Source organism: Diuraphis noxia, unplaced genomic scaffold (assembly GCF_037042655.1).
Source record: "Diuraphis noxia isolate RWA-SAM2 unplaced genomic scaffold, SU_Dnox_SAM2 contig0004, whole genome shotgun sequence".
Taxonomy (NCBI): Eukaryota; Metazoa; Arthropoda; class Insecta; order Hemiptera; family Aphididae; genus Diuraphis; species Diuraphis noxia.
Window position 1 is genome coordinate 24,885,293 of NW_028301714.1, and position 15,949 is coordinate 24,901,241.

A 15,949-nucleotide genomic window follows, 5' to 3' on the forward strand; every position below is an offset into this window, starting at 1 on the left:
ACTTTTTTCCTGCGAAGCGAATGATACATAACATAAACGTTTTGTTTGTAATAATACAATATAATAATATTATTCAAAGACGGACCAAGTCGCAAAAGCGTGTGCTTTGTATAGGTATGCATGTATAATAATAATATGATCGTAATATGGAATACCTATGCTCGTTTGGCGCTGAGTAAAGAAAAATGTAAATATTTGTCTACGTTCGGTTTGGCGTGTTCCGCGTGTGTTATAGAAGTTAGAATCGTGTTGTTTGACAAAAAGCTTATACAAAAATAATATGTACAACAACGCACGGCCATTCAAATCGTATATAAAATAATAAAGTATATTATGTATATATACGTTTGCCCGTTTACATAGGAAGAAAAACGCATAAATACGCAGTTGTTGTTCTAAGTGAATGATTAAAGTATATACAATATTGTATATAGCTCTAATATTATAATAGTAGTGTATGTATATATATATATATACGCGTTATATACATATGTATGTTTATACTTATATGATCAGATAATTTAAAATCATTCGTTTGCGCCACTTTTATTTTTTTATCTATCAGATGACCCAAACCAATGTAATATTTAAATGTACCTGCCATATAATGTAAGTGTATGCGTTTACGTGATAAAAAAAAAACTTATATACTGTCATACTGAACTAAAAATATATATAATATATATACATATATATGTATAACTAAGCTAATATATTATTGTTATTATTGTTTTACGTTTCTTATGTTTAGGAAAATTTAGACCAACTTGAAATAATCGTTACGTTAGGTATGAGCTTAGGTAAATTTTAAAACCAGCTTAGATATCATATTATATAGTAATAACAACTGTTATATAATATAGTACAGCACATCGATACAGAATTTCTGAACTTAAGCGAATAATATTACAGCATGGGCTAATATGTATTATATTTTGTTATGACGTGCCAAATTGTGTTTATGGCTTTTTACATTACGCGTTAGGTACACGACGAGTTTGGGGTGACATTCAGAAATTCGTGTACGTAGGTATACTATCATTGTATACATATATAAATAAATATATATTTACATTGTTGGCCAACCAACAAAATATTATACTTTAAATAAAAAAAAAACTTTCCATAACCCATGCGATTGATAAAAAAAAATTGCCATTATTCGTACGCATCAACGACAATCATTTTTTATAATAAATTTTTGTTAGTGGTTAAACTTTAAGGAAATTTTTTTTTAGTGAACCAAACACAACAGAAAAAAATAAAAATAAATGAAAAATAATAAAATGACATGAGATTTTAAAGGTATATATACCAAGTCTATGGTCGGGGCAGCTCTCTCGCGTCTCATTAAATTCCTTGAAACATTTACAGAGCACAACAATGTTATTTACAATGAAAACTACTTATATAAATTAATGTATTTTTTCTTTATATATTTATATATAATATATAATATATATATATTACATATAAATATCAAAACGAATTTTTCAAAACAAACATGATTTGTTTTAGATAAGTAAATATATATATTTTACTATCTAACTAATTTTGAACACATCACACAGTAATATTTTTAATTTAAAAGAAAAGCAAACTGTTACCAATATATTATTTTTTTCTTCTAAAAAATTATGACAAAAAAAAATATATATTTAAGTATAATGATATCAAACATGTATGGTACTTCACAACAATCTATACCTGTACTAAAATGAAAGAAAAAAAACACGAAATTAAATGAATAAAAACACCAACAAATCCGAGAAAATAAAACAAACACATTATATATACACACATTCATGTAAATATTTCTGTTTTGGTTGATTGGATAAATGGTAAATTTATCACTTTACATGATATGGAACACATTTACGTTTTATGTATATAATAATTAATAACGATTTGTTAATCAAACATAGATACGTCAATGTCTGCTGTGGAAGCTGCAGGATGGCATGTTGTCTGTTAAACTCAGGGTTGACGTTTATAAAGGCAATTAAAAAAAAAAAAAACCTATAATAGTAACAACAAATAAACAAAAGTGAAAAATACGAAATAATAATGATAATGTAGTAAAAAATATTTATCTCATTTTACTAATAAATAAGCTCAACGTTTTAAATTAAACTATTGTATAGGAAAAAAATGTTCGCTAGCGACTTCTACTTACATTTCAATTAACTTTATCAAAATTAAAATAAACAAAATAAGGAAGGAAACAATAATATTAGGTTACTGAAAATTACATCGCAAGCCATCTGATAACGCTAATTTATTATATATTATATAATTGATATATTATATGTGTATACTGCAGGCCATTATAATATTTCAATTTAATTACAACAATGTATTATATGTATTTGTAAAAAGAAAAAAAAAACAATACATTTTTAGAAAACATATACTATAATATTATAAATTTTGAAAAATAAAAATTCGGTACTACTGGATTTTCAACGACTCAAATAATTACGATGCAACCATCTACCATCAAGATTCCATAATATAATTAGGCACTATAATATATAATAGGTAATATTTAGGTAACTATTTTTATTAGGAGTATTATATTTTAATAATCGCTATCCAATACATCATAATACATCGTCGTAATGGGTTTAATATTGAGAAATATTAAATACATGGTGATGCGGTATGCTAAATATCTCTACACATAAACTACACTAAGTCGGGGTTTCCTCGTGACGGAGAGTTAGCATCAGCCTTTGTCGACAAAGACAATTAATTATTCAGAAATGAATTGAAAATTAAATATATAAATGTATATGAATAGTATAAGACCAGAACTTGAATCGACACGTTATGTTGTTGAACGGTAATAAAATTATGACAAAACATATACGAACAAAATATATTAATACTGATTACATCGTTCGCTTCAAATCATTCTCCTCTTACAGCGACCTCTCTCGCAATAACCCGACTCGAGACAAGACCGTGTCGTATTTATTATATATATATTCGGTACAATAATTTTGTCATTTCGTTCATTAGTGTGCACAGCTTTGTATAAATAATATAATGTAATAAATTAATAAATTGTGTTAGTTAAATGATTGTACGATAACTAAATATATTGTATAACTTATATTATAAAGATGATTCCGATTTATGGTGATTGTTTATGTACTTATTATAAATATAATTAAAAAAAAAAAAACATGCAACACCCTGAAAAAATTCACCTGAGGGTCTGTGTATACAAATCAATATAATAAAACATAGACGATTTTATTTATCATGTTGACGTTATAATATAACATTGAATGATATGTATAGATGACTCTAAAATATATTTGTATACATAAAAGCGAATTGTTTGTTTTTATTTCGATTGAGATATGATGATGATGTGGTGTGGTACCTACTGTGGTTACAGTTGCGTCGGACAAATAGATCATCTGAATTATGAACCTACGGACCACGGTGGTGAAGGTTTTTACCACCACTGAGTTTGTTTTGAGGACGACCACGAAGGTGGAGACGATGATTGTCTCAATATTATTACAGTGGTGACTCATTGGCGTTCAAAATAATTGTTTATAAAATGTACGATGTCTTTGACAATCTTATATAGTATAAACTCAGTTTTGAGTGGTACGTATATACTTGAAAAATAAGTTAAACATTTCAAATTAGCTGAAATGAAAATATAGAGAAATAAAATATTAATAACTTCATCTTTGGCTATATTTGTGTCTAAATTTATCTGAGGGACAGACTACAGCCCACATAACAAAACTATTCGTTTAAAATAACTTAATATAGGAATCTTGAAACTAAATCAATAATGGATATTTTTTTGGAGGGGGGTGCAACATTTTAGTAAGAGAGGCTGAGCCCTCTATATATGAAAATCAGGTTATGACATCATACTATTATTATTTATTACGATTTTCTGGTTAAAAATCATTGATTTTCATGTCACGTCGATCATAATACAGATGCGCTAGAGTCAGAGTTCAGACGACTGTCAACGGCAACGACAACAGATACAACAACAACAACAACAACATCAACATCAACTTCAATAACAACAACAACAACAACAACGACACCATACCAACATATTATTATTGTTATAGCTATTATTATTATTATTATTATTATTATTATTATTACAGGGCAGTTGTTGGTTTCGTATATCAACACTTACTTAGTCGTTTAATGAGGTTGATGAACGCTTGGTTGTTCGACCGGTTATGTCTTGGGTCCCTTTGGCTGTATTTGATGTTGGGCACAGACAAGAGTCGAGCGTCTCGCGACGACCCCGTGGTCAGGTTGCTCTGCTTGTCCAGCGACGTCCGTTTCCGGTGCTCTTTGGTGGATCGCGGGGGTTTAATGGGCTTGCCGTCACGGTCAAACAGCTTGAGCTCCGTGGGTCTGGTGGCCGCGGCCGAGGTGGACGACTGGTCATGGGCTGCCGACTGCGTGCCACCAACGTCCGGCCGCTGCTCTTGACCATCGGTTTCGGTTATGATTTGAGGTAGACGGCCAGTGGTTGTGGTGGTCGTTGATGTGGTGGCAGTCGTGGCAGAGCCGGTGCCGACGTTTCCGGCTTCGTCTGTATCCGGTTGTTCGCCAGTTCCGTAGAACGTGGATGCCTTGTTCTTGGCTGGCGTCGCGTTGAACGTGTTTTTCAGTCTCAGATCGACGCGACTCAGTTGTTTCTTTAGGCCCCGCCACGAGTGACTGGTCCGGCGGCCGTTACCCTTGACCGGCGCCGGAGTGGCCGGTTCCGAAGATGCGGACACCGCGATGGGCTGCGGCGGTGGTTCTCCCGGTTCCGCCGGTTCTCCGGGTTCTGGTGCCGCGGCCGGGATCAGGACGAGCGCCTCTTCCGCCCGCTCGGTCGCGTCGTCCACCCAATCCGGGTTGGTGGGGTTCGGTGACACCTGGGTCGAGTACACGCCCACCGGGCTCAGGGCCAGTTTGCTGAGTTCTTCCAGTTCCTCGGCTTCGTCTTCGAGGCCCTTCAAATGTGGAAAGTTTTCAACTTCGCCCGACCGATCGCGTTATTTATGGACACGAATGATGGAAAACGACGTCGCGTGTACATTAAAATATTTTACGTATGTCCCCACCGAGTCTGATGCGGTTTACGCGGGTCGGGCGGGTTGGAGGGCGGATGAGTGGAGGTCGATCGATTAAACCACATCACCCTCCCCCGTCCGCCCGCAAACACTCGCCGCCCGACCATCCCGCCCCGTACGCAAACTCGCGACGCCCGACCAAACGTTCCTCATTTTGTTTTCGCGAGCATTTGGATTTGTCGGTCGAAAAAATAATTTGCGTCCCGCAATCGCAAATCGTACCATGTTATTTATATTATTTTTATTATTGTTAATGTCACGTCATGTGAATATTATATATATTTATATATATCATGTCCACCTGTACGTAAACAATTCGTTAGTAGACGTCTTGAAACACTATATGGGATATTGCTGCAAGGATCTGCGGTTTAATGGCCATCGGAAAGTTGAGAAAAACTAACTTAAAGTGCCCATGAATACAAATTTGATTTGCAATTCTCATTAACCGCGAGTTGGTACATTAAACACGCGCCGTATATATAATATAAATCGTAAACATATATTTTATTGTCTATTTTACGCCGAACCTCGAAATTGTTTATTGATAGTTAATGATTTTAAATGTGTTTTTGTGATTATCAGCTTAAATACTCTGTCATAACACACGTGCCCGGAATGGTTACAAGATTTAATTCCCTGTCGATTAAATTCTTACTAATTTTAATTCAAAACGTTTTTATAGCTGCACTGTATTTCAGAATGTGTGTATAGTGCAGATTTAGTAATATAGTGAAGCCGCCTACGCTATAAAATATATTCAAACCAACTCATCACAAAACATTGGAGCGATCGAAACCTTTGATCTCGGATCATCTAGTAAGGACAATGAAAATTAGGCAGATATCAATGCCATTAGTGAGACAATTTTTCTTGAGATTGAAGTTTGTCCCTCGATCGCACTTTGACTGATTTTTATTATTTATACAATTTTATATTGTTATGATGTCACCGAGTTCAGTTATTGAAAGTTTTTAAAATCATATGTACATACTGCACATTGTGAGTATACTTTTTAGTCCTTACTATTTATTTAATAAAGTGATGTACATTTTTTTTATACTTAAACCCAGATCATAATAGGTTTTGAGTTGAATATTGTCAATAAGTACAATGGGTTTTACACTGGATAAAAGCTATTCAATAAATGCATATTATTATGCTATAGATAAAAACAAAATATGAGTTTTTGAAACTGTCCGACGCAAGAATAAGGAAATGTGTAAAATAACTTTATTTGTATATAGTTTTTTGTTTTTTAATTAATTCGTGGGATTTGGAGAGTAAAAGTGGATATTAAATAAGCATAATTTTGAGAAAATTTGTCACATAAAATGTAGTTAAAAAGTTTGAATAATTTATGTAGTTTTTACACTGAAAGACAGATGAAAAATATTGGTGGTTACAAAACTTTTAATATTAATTCAAGCCAACAGACTCGTATGAAAAATTATTTCTGACATAAAATTCTGGAAAAAATTACGTTTAAGGATTCGCCAAGGATAAAGAAGTTTTTTTTATATAATATTATTTATTATATATGAATTTTTTCGTAATCACAGAGATTGAAACTTGGATACATCAGTTAGCACTACACGTGAGTAAAGTTTTGAATGGTTCGAGTGGTTTTTAACATGAAAAATGGAAATGTATTAACACGATTATTTTATTTTTATTTCACATAATATTATCGGGTTAAATGATGAGTCATTGTAATGTATTATTATAGTGTGAGAAATTGACGAAATATCTGTATTATATCTGTATAGGCGATGCAATTCATTATTTTTTGGTATATTATATATAAAATATAAGCTCATAAGAGTTTCGCATCTTTTAGATTTCGTTGTAATTTCCATATAGTATTCTGAGAATGTTTTTTTTGCACAGTAATCTTTGTTGTGCAACTGTCATTTCTTAAGCAGATTAAACTGAAACCCAAGAGAAGAAAACTTCCTACTTGTTTTCCAGAAGCGGTGACTTTGTATTAAAACAAAATTAAATTAATCACAACTTGTTAGACGAAAATGTTCTTATCGATATTCTTAACTCGTCTCGCATTACACTGTAACCGCCCTTGTGCAAAATTAATTTTATGTAAAAATAAATAGTTCTATGCGGATAATCGAAAATGTTCAATCATGATTGACAGTTTTGACGTTAATGATGATGGATTAAGCAAAAACAAAATAATAATAATAATAAAAAAAATTAAATTAAAAAAAGACTGTGTGTTGTGTTCATTATTATTATTATTATTATTATTATAAATCTACGATAATGTCCTACCTGTCAGTATACAGGGCGCAGGGGTCACCGTACACAAATTGTATGAATTATGCAAAAACCACGTAGGTACACTCCGAAAAGATATAAATGATGTTTTTACACGACGAGATATTTTTTTAGAACATAATATTCTTAATATTGGTAACAAAAGTTGTTCTTCACGAATAATATAGTTTACGCATGTTGACTGATCGGCACGCGTAGGCACCTATATACGTATCGTTATTATTGTCATTATTATCATCATCATCATCATCACCATCATTATTGTGTATTGCATATACGTGTCAGTGTGAAATATAATACATTGTCGACATATGCAAGCGCGCCTCGAGTTCACCCTGTATACCTATATAATATAGAGAACATCGAACGCTCGGGAGAATAGTATTATATGACATTCCGGTGACTATAATATTATATGAAAATAATATTTTAATATAATAAATCATATGTATATGTTTATGATAGGTGTATAAGTACAGTGCGGTGTCATCGAGTAGTTAAATTATTATTATTATAATGTTCACCCGTCGGAAAATTACGTCAAAGCCGGTGGACCTAAAACCTAATCGGTATAAGTGTTGTAGACAAATGTATAATGGGGCGAGTCCATTTTCGAACAAACCCGTGCCCTTTCCTTTTCGGCCGATTCACTTTTCGACCAAAACAACAATTTTTCTGATACATTTAAAATAATAAAATAATTATGTACCTACAATTTTTGTCAATAATTATGAAGTATAATATAAATATAAAAACAAAGTTGATATATAGGTATTTTTATGTTTTAAATAATTTTATATATTTTATTTCAACTTATAATTTGAATAATTTTCTATAAGTATAACATAAAGTATATAGTATTAATTATTATTAATAATACCTGCCATTATTTTACAACAATATTATATACCTATTTGCTTATTTTATATATGTATATATTAAATAATTTTCTTCATTTTCTTTTAAATGTATTATATACATTTTTGTTTTGGTTAAAAAGTGATTTGGCCGAAAAGGAAAGGGTCCGTTTTTGGTCGAAAATGGCCATGCCCGATATAATGCTATATTTTAATAGGTATATTGCATTATGATGGGAAGACGTCTGATGTTTTCGTCGAGACAGAAATGCGTTCGGATCGAATTGTCCTCGGTAAATATTATCTATAATTATTGTTATTCGCTGTTTTCGAAACAGTGAGCTCTGTTATTATTATTATTTTTTTTTTTCATAATTGTTTGTGCACGACGGAAAAATTGAATTGAAACAAAAATATATTACCTGATCGATACTGGGGGATCGGCATCGTTCACCGTCGCTGGTCTCGCTCAAGGCGGTTGTTCGTTTCGGCGACCTGGGAGCCCTTTGGTACGGGTCTGCACTGCCGTACATGTCGCCAGTGCTGATGTTTAGGAGAACACATTTTTGTATAAAGTCTACTATCACAATACCGTTATCCAGACCGTAGGCGAGCCTGCAAAACGCGATGACATTATATTGTAATACATGATAATATATAGGTAGATACGTACAGTAATAAGAAAGGTATGTTGTACAGAATGGTAATTTTGTCGTGAGTCAGGCGATATCAAAGGATATATAATATAACATGCAAGGAAATTTTCAACTACGATTTTTCAAACGTCCAAGAGCAGAATATTATTTTATATTTTTTCGAGATTAATATATTTAGAGGTATTTGATAAAAACTAAATCATTTATTATATAATTTCAATTTAAAAATTCCAAGTATTTCATAGAAAATAATACGCATGGTTTATATAATTAAACTACGTCAAAAACAGGTAATTATTATATAACATACATGTAAATATATTTTAATATTACACCTAATATAGAGTGATTAGTCAAGTAAACTTAACCTTTTTTTTATTAAGTGTGTCGTAGCCGGTGCTTAAGTACAATATAATTTCTAACAAGAAAAAAACTTACGTCAGATTTATTTATTTATTTGTTTTAGATTCTGAGCGAAGCGAGGAATGTATTGATTTTTTGATTTTACCGTGATGTGTGTTTCTTTTTGTGTGTCTGTCATCACATCATGGGGCAGTAAAAGTGTTTCGATTTTTGACTTCAGTACCAAAGTGAATCTAGTTGGTACTCATGGGGGGGGGGGGGGGGTCAAAAGTAAAAAATTCTCAATATTTTTCTAAATAATCGGAATAAACAAATTAAAAGTTAAGGAAAAACGAGAATTTTTACGCACAATCAATTTTCAACAAAATCGAATTTAGTTTTTGATGTAACTTTAAAACAAATGACCATTGATTCATGAAATTTTCACCGAATGTTTATATAACTATATTCTACCTATCATGCAATTTTCAAAAAATTTCGACTCAATTTGAACTATTTCTATGCAATTTTCGATCATTATTAGTTTTTTTTTAAAATTAATATCGATAAAAATGTATTTGTTGGTAGAAAAGCTTGAAAATTTAATACAAGGCTTCCAACATATTGTTTCAATGGCAGTTGAAAAATATTAAAAATACATAGCCACGATTTTTTTTATAAGCATTTAAAGTTCAAATATTTACTAAATACATGAAAATTACACAATGTTCAAATTATCTTAGATAGAAATTCATAAAATTTTTATTTTCAACTTTAAGATTTGAAAATTTAATTTAAAGTTCTTCATAAGTTTGTCTACCTTTATCAGAAAAAAAAAATGTCAACCGGAAAGTTAAATATTTTAATAAGTAATAATAATAAGTATTAATAATCTGTAATATATCTTAGACAGATAAACCGTCTCTGCTCAGAATCGTTTTTCGTATACAATGATATAATATCATTGGATCCAAATTTAATTCTATCCATTACAGTAACCCACTTGTAACCTACTGTATAGCAGAGCGATATCCACTTAACGCTTTTTTTTTATTGAAAGGATGAACCTATGTTAATTTAATAAAAGCTCAATTTTCTAAATTATAATTATACAATCGAAAATATGCATTTTAATGATGCTCAGCTCAACATTAGTTAATTTCCCTAGTATTTTTCTAGCATTATTTAAAGTAAAATGAAAATTCAAACTCTGAAAAAGATTTGACCTGAAAAAAGTACCCATCTTTTTGATAAAAAAAGAATATGAAAATCTGACGTAATATATATCGTTAGAGTTTTTCCTGTGAATTCATTTTTGTTGATATTATACACTTATCATCCTCATATAAATAGGTATCAGATAGTAGAAAATAGTGGAAAAGTATTAAAATAATTAAGATAGCAACTTAAATATAAAATAAAATTTTCAAATGTTTATAGAATTTCGGAAAAATTGATCAATACGCTTAATAATAAATTTATACGAATTCGGAATTTTTAAGTATACTTTTATTAAGACGATATTTGCAATAATTATTTAGATCTTTATACTATTTGAGGAGTGGAAGACAAATCAATTTTTTGAGCATCAACTAGTAAGCATTAATAAGCAGATCATTTTTTTGTAAATGTTGATTGAAACGATTAGTTTCGAAGTTATTGTGATATCTGTATATTATCTGGAATGTCGAAATTTTAGGAAACGATGGCAATTACTGGAAAATTTTGATAGTAATGGTTTAGATGACTTTTGATAATATTCTCGTAGTTTATTAGAAAATGGTATCAATACTTGATTTTTATTGCGATCAAGTGCGCGCAGACTCTATAATGGTTTTGTAAACGACCACATATCGGCTACCTATGTATGTATATTTAAGTATAATACATAAAAATGTGACCCAATATCATACCAGTATTCAGATATTATTTCCAATATGGTTTACCGATGGATGAAATAAGATTTTTGCAATTTGACAAAGATGTTTAATGTATTTCGACAAAAAAGAATGAGAAGGGCGAAAAAACGGACTGTTAGTTATAACTTATCGTTATAGAAAATATTATTCTAGGATTTAAAATATATTCTACCTAGATTAAATAGTTGAAAATAAGAATTCCAGTTTCTTCAATTAACTATTAGTAATACTGTAATAGTCAATAGGTGTTTAAAATAATAATGATCGATCACTGCCTGATATTGTTAGGAAATAACAAGCAGGTAGGTACAAGAAAATAATATAATTTCCTTCCTGGATTAAGAATTTTCATTGTTTTCTAGGAATTGTCATCATTTCTTAAATTTTAACATTTTTGGCATCACAGTAATTAATTTAATAGGTAATTTTTACAAATTATAAAATGTTTATAAATTAATATGTTTCAAAACGTGATGGCTACCATATTTTTCATACCTATCTATTATCATGAATTCATAGTATGAATAAAATATTTGAAATAACTAATTAATAATTAAATAACACTAAAACTACTGTTTTGAATTTTAATGAATATGCCTGTCATTAACGTTAGACTAAAACCATCTGCTTCATAAATTACCGTAAAAAAAGGTTGGTTCTAATTCTAAAAAAAAAGTTTGGACACTCCTTATGGCTTAGTGGTATAAAAAATCTAAGTACATCTAAAAGTCCCAAAAATTGGAATTTGAATTAATCCATTTCTAAAACAGAAAAGGGAGGTTAGCACATTTAGTGAATCAACTCGTCTGCAGTTGCAATGGTGCAAACCAAAATGGGCAAAATGTCTATGATATGGGTTAAAGGGCATATAAAGCTCTCGAGATTGTTCACTCGACAACCCAATCCCGCCCAGCAATACAAACTCAATGCGATTTATCGTATCTGCAGCGTATATTTACCACCGATTTAAATCAGATTTATAATTACATCACGTTCATTACAAAATATAATATTATTTGACCTAGATGTCAAATCATCCAACCTCCGATCATTTTAAGAAGTGTCAGCTGGACGACACGATCATATTTTTTCCCCGCAGTGAGCATCATTGGTTAATAGGGTGTCTCTCTTTTCAGCTGAAAAAGATAATCTCTTCTAAGCCAGCAAAATGTTCATGGAAATTTACATCAAACGTTGTTTATGAATCGCTTAACTCTAAGCGTATCTATAAAATTACCGCAACTTGTGTTTCATAGAAAAAAAATAACCATATATTATTTTGAAACCAACAATGTAACTTAATTGTGAAACCAAAAATGACAGACAAAATATACCATGCAACGCTATGAAAGAATTGTAAGAATAATAAAAAAAAATGTTCAGTTTATAGGCCCACGGTGTAATATTAAAGCTGTGGAAAAATATGAATAGGAGAGATCTATGATTGATCGCTAGCCGAAACAGGACCACATGCAGTATATCTACAATTATTTCAGGTTTACGGAAAAGGCCTTATCCTTATAATAGTTGGTCCCGTCGATGAGATAACAATACCATAATAATTAATTATGTTACATGTGCGGAGTATATACCGACAGCGGCATATTTGTAGGATTTAATTGCTGGTGGGATGGGGAGTGGGGGTTATTGAAATCGATCCGGACAAAATAATTAAGTAGTACCTAATAATAATTCTGCACGCATAATACAACACATATTAATATAGGTTAGGTATATACTCACAGTCCGTACGATGAATTAATCGTGAGCGCGGTGATCTGACCAGGTGGTTCACCGTTGGCGGAGGGCGTGACGCAAGCCAGACATGCCTGGAAGCCTGGTGGTTTCTTCTGGGGCCCTGTCCGGACCTTGACCAGCGTGGTACTTTCGTCGGACGCGCCCGGCGGTTTCGATGGCGCTTCTTCGGGCGAGCTTTCGGCGGCCTCGTCCAAGCTCTCCGAGTATATCGGTATCTCGAGCGTCTGCAAAACACAACCACAACGACGATATTATAATGATACAACTGCAACGTCATCGACACAGGAGGTGAGTACATATTGCGGGGGCGACATTATCGTGACAGTGTCCAAATTAGGATTGAAAAAATCAAAACCATTCGAGCTCCGAAAGAGCACCAAGGTCACCAGCAGGGAGTTGCGCCGAGAGGGGGGGCTGTTTTAATAAATATTAAATGTTTTATCAATTGCAAAAAAAAGCATAATATTATGCTGCAGAGACTTTCAACTTTGTCTCCTCCCCCCACTGGCTAACATTTTTGCGGTTGCCTTTGGTTTCCACCAATATAATATAATATATTTCGTTCGATAAGAATTTACTGCACGCAAAAAAAAAATTTCGTCTATCGGATATCGCACGAAACGCGTCGCAAAACTCGCTGCCCGTGCTTTCGGAGTTCTACAATAGTATTTTCCGTCTAAAATATTAAATCTGCAAACATATTATGAACGCGCGTTTTGTTGTAATTTGTTATGCACGACATAAAATCATGACGGTTAATGTTGGTGAATCGCTTAATACATAAAATTATCATCCTCGGAACCCGGATTTGCATATATATTTTATATTTTAATGGAACAGACTCGAGACGTGTTTTGAGTACACGCGTTATACTAATGCCGGGACTTTTTATGACGTTTTCGGAGTTATTGATTTTGTTTTAAAACATTTTTTTTTCATTTCTCGGGTGATTAAAAAATATAAAAATAAAATTGAAACGTGATCTAGTTATAAATATAAAAATTAATATTTTTGTATTATTACGTCACGTAATCGCAGTATATTTTTTTTATTCGAGTCGTACTATATATCTGCAGGTTCTGCGACAAGACGCAATAGTATCGAAATAGTTTTAAAACGATTGCGTCGTTGCACCATCTGCCTACTTTTAAATTACGCACATTTTGGAGTTACATTTACATAATAATAGAGTTTTTTTTTTTATAATTTCGAGATTTGGTTATAAATGCATTTATCATTCGATGATTGTTTGTTAGGTTTTTACAGGGCATTTTGCAAATATAGGCTCTAATTATGGTTCATGTTCTGTTTACGATCGGAAATGTCTAGGTTTTACATATTATTATTGTGATTATTATTCACATCGCGGACAAGGATATTACAGAGATCAATACAAATATACAATACTCCAATTGATGAAATCGGTATGCTATAGTCGACCGACGAACTGTGTGCGGGTCGTACGTTATTATTTATTACCTACACGTATTATTATAATAGTCGAGGGGAAAAAGTCAACGTTTGTTTAGGCTACATTAATATTTTGTTTATCTCCCACGGGTCTGAGATAAAATTGCGTTCGTTAAAATCGAATTGAATTTATTAAATATTAAAAACATATTTGGTGTTATTTTTACGGTTATCGGTAATTTTTTTCTTCTATAAATCCAAGGAAAATCGACATGAAAATAAACTAAATTCAATAAAAACGTAGTAATAATGATAAAGGATTTAAATTTATAAGTAAATAATGATATTAAAACTATACTATCCTACCTATTATAATCATTATACACGAATTTATATAAGATGCTACAAATTGCATTAGTAACATTTCAAATCAACCTAAATGGAAAGATAATGTTAAAATAACAGGTAGAAATAAACAACGTTTTTATTTTATAAACGTTGTATATATGTTATTACACTCGTTAAAAACATTTATGTGAGAAAACATCTATTTTTAATAGGTTATTGAATTGAATATTGACATTACAATACAACAACAATTTGTAGAAAGGAAGATTATTATTATGTAATAATTTATTTGAACAAGAACTGTTTTGTGGTAAAATAGAAACTATAGTGTCTATTATACTATTACTTAGAAAAATAAATTCTTATAAATATTTTTTTAAGTTAGCGGACATTTGTGTTCTTTCTACTCTCTATATAGTATATATAATAACTAAACTCTATTGGTTCATAGACATAAAATCAAGCAAATATTGAATGAACATTTTTTATTAATAATATCGTAATATATATCAATTAAAAACATGTAAAGTGTTTGATAAAATTATTTATAGAATATTTTAAAGCACAGTGATAGGTCCCTTTTAAACGTTTTTCATTATATAATCATGGAAATATGATTAACAATCTTAACACTATTTAAGTATAACACAATAAGAGAGTATGGGCTATTTAAAAATAATAACAGTTGATTATATTATATTAATTGATGTCTCATAATAAATAATAATGTAATTTAAGTAAACGCACTAATATAACCCATTATGTACAAGTCTTATAAAATACACGAACGTCATAATTTGAAACTTTGAAAAAAACATGCTTTTATAATTTTTTTTTTAACATATACCTGTTTTAAACTTTATCTTTTAGTCTATTATTATTGTATAACTTTAATTTAAACGTGCAATGTAGTTGAAAATCAATACTATTACCAACAAATTAATTTTATTTTAAAATTACACCAGGCAGTCCAACAATGATATGTTTAATTGTGTTATTTTATGTCTATAAAAAAGATAAAAAGATTACCTTTATCATTGAAGTAATGCTAATACTTTGTTTTTCATTAATAAAATATACATGAATTTATTTAAATTAGAGTTTACGGATACACAATGTACATATTATGTAGTAATTGTTTACTCTGTTCTAAAATAAATATTGTACCTATGTCATTAAATTATGTAAAGGATTCATCCTATTGTTGACATTAAATTTTAATTAAAATTAATTACCAAATT

The 15,949-nt window shown here is 30.9% G+C and overlaps 1 protein-coding gene across 4 annotated transcripts in view; it reads right to left on the reverse strand.

The window, feature by feature from the left end:
- Tomosyn (syntaxin-binding protein tomosyn) overlaps positions 1 to 15,949 on the reverse strand; it is a 144,139-nt gene that overhangs the window by 32,498 nt on the left and 95,692 nt on the right. For 2 of the 4 annotated variants that reach the window (XM_089227152.1, XM_089227151.1), the window contains exons 11-13: positions 12,936 to 13,174; positions 8,698 to 8,890; positions 4,187 to 5,003 (exon numbers count right to left, since the gene is read on the reverse strand). In XM_089227152.1, coding sequence (XP_089083278.1) covers positions 4,187 to 5,003; positions 8,698 to 8,890; positions 12,936 to 13,174 — 1,249 coding nt within the window. Of the gene's footprint in view, positions 1 to 1,315; positions 1,359 to 4,186; positions 5,004 to 8,697; positions 8,891 to 12,935; positions 13,175 to 15,949 lie in introns of all 4 variants that reach the window. The other 2 variants (XM_089227155.1, XM_089227153.1) reach the window with 2 other exon arrangements.